We start from the raw sequence: 9,068 nt of genomic DNA on the forward strand, positions 1-9,068 counted from the left end.
CAATCCCAGTTTTTATTCTATTTAATGTATGCCGTGTTTATTGTGTATCATTCTAGTTTTTTAGTCAAAATATTGTGCTGAATCAAGTCATATGCCTTACAGAAGTCTAGATATATTACATCAATAATATTAACTGCAACCAAACTTTTGATCTCATCTAATAAGGATATCCTTATTTTCTCTAAACCTTTGTTAACAGGTACTAATTATATTACCTTCCTTTAATTCTTTATTAACAAAATCCAGTATCGACTGCTCCATTATTTTGCTCAGTATTGATATCAGACTGACACTCTTGTAATTAGCTGGGTCATCTCTTTTACACTTTTTAGTATTGGCACAGCATTAGCTTAATTCCAGTCTTCTGGAATTTTCCTGTGTTCCAAGTCCTAATTACAATCAACATTAATAGTCCACCACGCTCCTCCACCAGGTCTTTCAAAACTCTTGGATACAAGTTATCTGGACCTGCTTATTTAAACATGTCTAACTGTAATAGCTGCTGTTTAATGTCCTTGTGAGTTCTTGTTGGAATGGAAGGAGTGTCGTCAACATCTTATGATACAAGTACAGCATCTGTTTTTCTCCAAATCCAGGAGAGAACACTTATTGAACACTTTTACCTCTTCTGCATTATTTTTGATAATTCTGCCATTTCCGTCTAGTAATTTATCACTACCATTGTTAGGATTAATATACTTTTCAAAACTTCCTTCTTATTTTCATTGATTGGTCATTGATTTCTGATAGCTTCCTTGACGAGGCGGTTCTGGCGGGACCCAACTGAGAGTGCCAATTCAGGACCACTTGCTCAAACAGGGCAGTCACAGCCCTAGGCTGGGGTTTTTCCACCTCTAAGGCAAACCAAACCAGCCAGACAAAGAGGACTTCGGTTTCACCCCACTGGCTAACCACAAGTCACACGAGCAATTTCCTTAGACACTCCAGTCTCCCAGTATCACCACCCGTGCCACCTGTCCCGGGAGGAATGGTTATGAAAACCAACACCCCAATAAAAGAAAAAGGTTCTCTCGATTCCAAAGAATCAAGCCCCAGACCCAGGTCAATATACACATCAGATCTTACCCACAAATCACGCTGTTGCCAATCCTTTAAAATCTAAAGGTTTATTCATAAAAGGAAAAAGGTAGAGATGAGAGGTAGCATTGGTTAAATGGAATTAATTACATCCAGTAATGGCAAAGTTCTTAGTTCAGGCTTGTAGCAGTGGTGGCATAAACTGCAGGTTCAAATCAAGTCTCTGGAGAACATCCCCCGCTGGAATGGGTCATCAGTCCCTTGTGTAGAGCTTCAGCATGTAGCAAAGTCCTCCAGAGGTAGAAGCAGGATTGAAGAAAAGATGGAGATGAGGCATTAGCCTTATATAGGCTTTTCCAGGTGTAAGAACCTCTTTGTCCTTACTGTGGAAAATTACAGCAAAATGGAGTCTGAGGTCACATGGGCCAGTCCCTGCATACTTTGCTGAGTCACAAGGGTGTCTGCCTTCTCTCCATGGGTCAGTTGTGTAGCTGATGGTCCTTAATGGGCCATCAAGCAGGCTAGGCAGAGCTAACACCAACTTGTCTGGGATGTCTCCCAGAAGCACAGCACCAGCTTGAAATACAGACAGTATGGAGCTAATATTCATAACTTCAACTACAAAATGATACATACATACAGACAGCATAATCATAACCAGCAACCCATAACCTGGTCTTAGACACCTCATATTGACCCCTTTACATCAGATTTGGTGCCACTACAGGACCTTGGTTGCAACCCATGTTCTATATGGTCCCAATTTATATCAGTAACGTCACACTTCCCTTACCAATTTTCTACAATTCTGACCTTCGAACTCAGGGGTGAGCAACCTTTCAGAAGTCTTCATTTATTCACTCTAATTTAAGGTTTTGAGTGCCAGTAATACATTTTAACATTTTTAGAAGATCTTTCTCTGTCTATAATATATAACTAAACTATTGTTGTATGTAAAGTAAATAAGGCTTTTAAAATGTTTAAGAAACTTCATTTAAAATTAAATTAAAATGCAGAGCCCCCCGGACTGGTGGCCAGGACCCGGGCATTGTGAGTGCCACTTAAAATCAGCTTGCGTGCTGCCTTCAGCACCCGTGCCATAGGTTGCCTACCCCTGTTCTAACTAATATTCTTTACTACTGACTTCCTTTTCTTTCTTATATTTTATTTGGGGAGTGTTTCCTACCAGGAGCCATTAGTAGGGTCCAGAGCCAGCCCCATCTCCTATATCAAGCTCTGGCTAGTAGGTATGTGATAAACGTGAAGACCCTGCCTCTGTCTGTCAGCTGGGAGACACAAAGGTTCTCTTTCTACCCTCTGATGCCGCCTGTTTGTTCTAGGCAAGGTGGGGTGGGACTCTGTTAACATGTGCCTCCCGAGCTTCCATTTCCTGGTGCTGCTGTTCCGTGAATAGTGGGGTTGTGAGTGGAGCAGCAGGTACTGAGTGTTGGACTCTTGCTCTTTCAGGGGCCAGTGACCTTCGAGGAGGTGGCTGTGTATTTCACCAAGGGGGAATGGGCACTACTGGACCCTGTTCAGAGAGCCCTCTACAGGGATGTCATGCAGGAGAACTATGAGACGGTGACCTCGCTGGGTAAGGAGTCCTGTCCCCTGGGTTATTAGAAGCTGTGGGGTCTCTGAAGAACCTGAGTAGTAATAACTGTATACATTTGTTCGTCATACAAGTTTTGACAAGTTTCCTTGCCCCCCCTGTTTTTGCCTTATCTCCCACCCACTAGTATCATTTTTGGATATGTGCCTTTTGGTGCCGTCAGTCATTTTAAATTGCATTGAATGTATCCTTATTGAATACATTCATAACGACATTAATACCTGCAGCTGTCAGGCCTTTTCCTCATTTTTAGAGTAAAATATGCTGCCTGTAGAATTCTCCATTGAGTATATTGGTGTGTGCCTCATGCCTGGCTTGTGTTACAGTCAGATGAGCTCTTTGAGGAGAGCGTGTAATGTTGCCGTTCAGGATCCCCTGGGTGAAGGGATAAGCGAGCCATGGGAGGAACGGAGACGGGGGGTAGTAGATATGCCAGGACATGGGGCGGGTGTGTGCAGGCTTAGAGCTAAGAAGCAGCAGGGAGGTAGGAGGCTGTGAGAGACGAGGCGAAAATACACGCAGTTCGCATGGTGCGGGGAGGTGGTGCGGGCTGAGCGTACTGGGACGACGGGGAGGGTAGTGGGGAGTAAGGGCACCAAGTATGTGGGGTGGGTGGGTCAGTGGGAGGGAGGAGAGGTTTGGGGATCTGAGCTGTGGGGATCCCAGACCTTTAACCCCAAATCCCTACCGAAGCCTTGTTGCTTTAGAGCCTCCACTCCAGTTTTATTTCTGTTCAGTTTCACTTTATTATACATTTTTCCCCAAATATTATTATTTTAACACTTGACCTCCTCTCCCACTCATTACCCCCTCCTCACATAACCTCCCATCTCTGTGCACAGAGACCCCGGCCACCGATCCTGAGTCCTTGCTGCATCCTCCTCCCAGAGCAGGGCCCCTACCCAGGCACAAATGGGCACTTCGTTGATGATGTCACAGGCTGGTATAGTCTGTACAATTTTACACCTATAAGATTACATATTCAAGCCCTTCACACCAGTCGGGCTTATCTCTATACGCCGATACAGTCTGTTCCCTTCCCAGCTCTGATGCTGCAGAGCCTTGCCTGTGTCCCTGTTCCTGTTCGCCCCTAACCAACATTCATGGGGCCTCATCTGAGCACTGTGTCCAGTTTTGGGCCCAACACTATAAGAAGGATGTGGAAAAATTGGAAAGCATCCAGCGGGGGGCCATCAAAATGGTGAGGGGCCTGAAACACCTGACTTCTGATGAGAGGCTGAGGGGACTGGGATTATTTAGGCGGCCGAAGAGAAGAATGAGGGGGGATTTGATAGCTGCTTTCAACTATCTGAAAGGGGTTCCAAAGAGGATGGATCTAGAGGTACGTCTTCACTACCCGCCGGATCGGGCGGGTAGCATCGATTTCTCGGAGTTCGATATATCGCGCCTCATCTAGACGTGATATATTGAACTCCGAACGCGCCTCCTGTCGACTCGAACTCCACCACCGCGAACGGCGGTGGCGGAGTCGACGGGGAGCCGCAGACGCCGATCCCGCGCCGTGAGGACGGGTGGTAATTCGAACTAGCAGTATTCGACTTCAGCTACGCTATTCGCGTAGCTGAAGTTGCGCACTTAGATCGAACTCCCCCCCCAGTGTAGACCCGGCCTAGACTGTTCTCAGTGGTAGCAGATGACAGAATAAAGAGTAATGATTTCAAGTTGCAATGGGAGAGGTTTAGGTTGGATATTAGGAAACACTATTTCACTAGGAGGGTGGTGAAGCCCTGGGATGAGTTCCCACGGAGGAGGTTGAATCTACTACCTTAGATGTTTTTAAGGTCAGGCTTGACAAAGCCTTGGCTGGGATGATATAGTTGGGGATTGTCCTGCTTTGAGCAGGGGTGGGACTAGATGACCTCCTGAGGTCCCTTCCAACCCTGATATTCTATTATTCCAATTTCCTTCCCCCCTCCAGTTTGACCCCATTTATAGAGTAATAGTCTCAGCTATACCTTAACCAATAATTGTGCTGAAATTTAACTAACAAATTCTAACATATTGTGACATAATTCTCTAACCCAGGCGTCGGCCACCTTCAGAATTGGTGTGCTGAGTCTTCATTTATTCACTCTAATTTAAGATTTCATGTGCCAATAATACATTTTAACGTTTTTAGAAAGTCTCTTTCTATAAGTCTATAATACATAATTGAACTATTGTATGTAAAGTCAGTAAGGTTTTTAAAATGTTTAAGAAGCTTCATTTAAAATTAATTAAAAATGCAGAGCCTTCTGGACCGGTGGCCAGGACCTGGGCAGTGTGAGTGCCACTGAAAATCAGCTTGTGTGCCGCCATAGGTTGCCTACTCCTGCTCTAACCAATTATAAACCACTACCCTAATTAACTTACACCTGGCAACATTAATTATACAGGAGAGAGAAACAATTAGAGAACCAGACCGATTAACAATGTAAAAGTGGTGGCCATAAAGATAAAGCAATACAGAAATGAGGGTTTCACAACCACAACCATAGATAAGTGATTTCTTGCCAGACAGAATGCTATCAAATTAAGGTTTCTTTAACCATCTTAAGATCCAGACAGGACTGTCTTCCTAACAGCCCAATAGCACCTTATTTCAGTGTGACTGGTTTGGGATGTGAGGATGTGACCCTTCGCTTCCCAGCTTATGGCTGCCCCTGCTGCTTAGCCAAAGGCCTTAGCCTAAGAACAAGGCCTCAGGCTGTCCTAGTGAGAGAAGGCCCAGACACAGGCACACTGTGATTTTGATTCTTTGTTTTCATACTCCTGTAACTAGCTAACTGATAAAAATACACCTAAGTGTGTGGGAAGGCTTTGCAGGCAGGCCTGAATATCGCCATTCTAACAGAGGGTTCTACCCTTCCCCATGCTGTGTCTGTCTTGTCTATTTAGACTGTAAATTCTTCAGAGCACGGGCCATCTACTATTCTGCATTTGTACTGTGCCTAGCACAATGGAGACACACTGTTAGTTGGTCCTTAGGCACTTAGGTAATGCGATGATTAATAATAATAATAACTCTCCTGCCACTTGGAGCCAAGGAAGCTGGTCTTGGGATGTTACTGCTTAAAAATGATCTGAGCTTAAAACCATGGACTATTCTTTGTGACAAGTATCCCACAAATTCCACCGACCTCCCTTGTTTTCTTTGTCTGGCATAGGGTTTCTAAATTCCAAACCTGATGTGGTCTCACAGCTTGAACGAGGGGAAGAGCCGTGGGTCCTGGACCTCCAGGGTTCTGAGAAAGAAGTGCTTCCAAGAGCTGCCTGCACAGGTGAGGACTTGGTTAAAGCAAGTCAAAAACTGTCCGTGAATACAGGAAACATTCGGGATGCCCTACAAAGACTTTGTGAGCTCTCCAAGTTCAGGATTGTTCCCTGCAGATGTGGAATAATTAGGCAGATGTCACTCATGGCTTCCCACCTATCCTGACTAACAACTGGCAGCAGATCCCTATCTGATCCCAGTTTCCCCTGCATGTTCTGGTGAAATGCAGACCAAAACTGATCCCTTGCTCTCTCCTTTGGGGAAAATCAGCTCCTGATAGGTTTGATCTCTCCTGCACATATTTTGGTTTGTTCATCCCTTTTGAAATTCCTGTCTCTGACATTTCCTTTCTCTCAGGCACAGGGAGTGACCTATGCCTGGATTCTCTCTGTCTCCCATCAGGTGATAGGATGGTGCGTGAGACTGAGGAGCAGAAACCCCAGCAGGAAGATGCTGAGCAAGGAGAACCATATGAGACATTATCAGGAAGACCCAAAAGGAATGTTTCCAGGAGTTGTGCACTCCAAGAAAAAGTAAAAGCCTCTGAGACTCAGCAGAGGCCAGAGGAGAACTTCAGTAGCCACTCAGCCCTTATTACACATGAGAGAATCAACTTGGAAGAGACACACTACATATGCCACGAGTGCAGGGAAAGCTTCAATCAGCGCTCACACCTTATCACACATCAGAGAATCCACACAGGGGAGCTGCCCTACACGTGCTCTGAGTGCGGGAAAAGCTTCAATCGGCGCTCACACCTTATCACACATCAGAGAATCCACACAGGGGAGCTGCCCTACACGTGCTCTGAGTGCGGGAAAAGCTTCAATCAGCGCTCAAGCCTTATTAGACATCAGATAATCCACACAGGGGAGAAACCCTACACGTGCTCTGAGTGCGGGAAAAGCTTCAATCGGCGCTCACACCTTTTCAGACATCAGAGAATCCACACAGGAGGGATGCCCTACACATGCGCTGAGTGCAGGAAAAGCTTCAATCAGCGCTCAATCCTTATCAGACATCAGAGAATCCACACAGGGGAGCTGCCCTACACATGCTCTGAGTGTGGGAAAAGCTTCAGTCTGCGCTTACGCCTTATCACGCATCAGAGAATCCACACAGGGGAGAATCCCTTCACGTGCTCTGAGTGTGGGAAAAGCTTCAATCGGCGCTCACACCTTATCACGCATCAGAGAATCCACACAGGGGAGAAGCCCTACACATGTTCTGAGTGTGGGAAAAGCTTCAATCAGTGCTCAATCCTTATCACACATCAGAGAATCCACACAGGAGAGAAGCCCTACACATGCACTGAGTGCGGGAAAAGCTTCAGTCACCGCTCTTCCTTATCACACATCAGAGAATCCACACAGGAGAGAAGCCCTACACATGCGCTGAGTGCGGGAAAAGCTTCAGTCAGCGCTCAACCCTTATCACACATCAGAGAATCCACACATGAGAGACGCCCTACACGTGCTCTGAGTGCGGGAAAAGCTTCAGTCGGCGCTCAAACCTTATCACACATCGGAGAATCCACACATGAGAGATCCTACACATGCTCTGAGTGCGGGAAAGTTTCATTGAGCACTCAGACTTTGTCCGACATCGTAGAATCCACAGTGGAGAGAGACCCTACACATGCTCTGCATTTGGGAAAAGCTTCAATCAGATGTCATTCCTATTAGATATCAGAAAATCCAAATGGGAGAGAACTGTAAGAAATGCCTTTATTAGGGCTTCCCAAAGATTTGTTTTTTAAAAAAATCACATTTGCTAATTCCAGTATAGTGATCTTTGCACCATCTTCACTGTGGTCTCTCAGCTCTGCCAGATGAGTTGCCTGCTTCTGCCTTTTGCAGCTCACCCTCCTTTGGGGTCAGTCCTGTGATCTTTTCTATCAGCTCCTTTCCTTTTGACTTGTAGGAGCGTGTGTCCCTCCAGCCAGGAATTTCATTAGCTCCAGGTGCGGGAGAGAGGGTTGATGCCAACAAGCTACCCTGAGGCAAAAGTTACCTGTGCCTTACATCCACTAGGACTGTACATGGAATTGGGTGCTCAAGTTAGTGATTCTGGTATAAAAAGACAATTATAGTTGTAGAGCAGAAGCAGCCCAGGGAGTGAACCTAACAGACAATGATCAAGTGATCTCTCTCCTGCCATCCATCTCCATCCTCTGACAAACAGAGGCTAGGGACACCATTCCTTACCCATCCTGGCTAATAGCCATTAATGGACTTAACCTCCATGAATTTATCCAGTTTTCTTTTAAACCCTATTATAGTCCTAGCCTTCACAACCTCCTCAGGCAAGGAGTTCCACAAGTTGACTATGCGCTGTGTGAAGAAAAACTTCCTTTTATTTGTTTTAAACCTGCTGCCTATTAATTCCATTTGGTGGCCCCTAGTTCTTGTATTATGGGAGTAAGTAAATAACTTTTCCTTATCTACTTTCTCAACATCACTCATGATTTTATATACCTCTATCACAGGCCTGCACAACATGCGGCCCGCGGAGCCTCACTGTGCGGCCCGCCGGGAGATTCTAAATCCCCCCGCCGGCGCTCTGCGGGCAGTCCAGAGCCCTTTGAATCCCAGCCACGGCAGGGAATCAAAGGACTCTGGGCTGCCTGCAGGAACAAGGATCCCAGAGCCTTTTAAATCCTAGCCGCGGCCGGGAATCAGAGGGCTCTGCACTGCCCGCAGGGGCAGGGAGCCCGGAGCCCTTTAAATCCCAGCCGCGGCCAGGAGTCAGAGGGCTCTGGGCTCCCCGCGGCTGCCAGCAGCCCAGAGCCCTTTGAATTCCAGCCCCTGGTCGCTGATTGCCACCTCCCCACACCCCTATCTAAGCACCACTGGTCTTTGTCCCCTGATTACCCTCCCGAGACCCCTGCCCCTTGGGACCCCAGCCCCTATCTAAGCCTCCCTTCTCCTTGTCCCCAACTGCCCCTCCTGAGACCCCACCCAACTTCCCCAGGACCCCACCCCCTACCTGTCCCCTGATAAACCTCCTGGATTCCCATGCCTAGCCTATTGCTGCCTGTCCCCTGACTGCCCCTCTGAACCTCTGCCCCATCCAAGCCCCCTTGCTCCTTGTCCCGTGACTGCCCCCGAACCTCCTACCCCTTCTCCAACCCCAAACTGCTTA

The 9,068-nt window shown here is 46.8% G+C and overlaps 1 protein-coding gene across 1 annotated transcript in view; it reads left to right on the forward strand.

The window, feature by feature from the left end:
- The window catches only part of LOC120381453 (zinc finger protein 271-like), a gene marked incomplete at both ends in the record, with an annotated part of 40,540 nt that extends 33,333 nt beyond the window's left edge, over positions 1-7,207 (forward strand). Inside the window, one exon of the mRNA XM_039499656.1 lies at positions 6,643-7,207. Coding sequence (XP_039355590.1) covers positions 6,643-7,207 — 565 coding nt within the window. The remainder of the gene's footprint in view (positions 1-6,642) is intronic.
- Positions 7,208-9,068: the final 1,861 nt, after the last annotated feature.

Source organism: Mauremys reevesii, linkage group 14, assembly GCF_016161935.1.
Source record: "Mauremys reevesii isolate NIE-2019 linkage group 14, ASM1616193v1, whole genome shotgun sequence".
In the NCBI taxonomy this organism is placed as follows: Eukaryota; Metazoa; Chordata; order Testudines; family Geoemydidae; genus Mauremys; species Mauremys reevesii.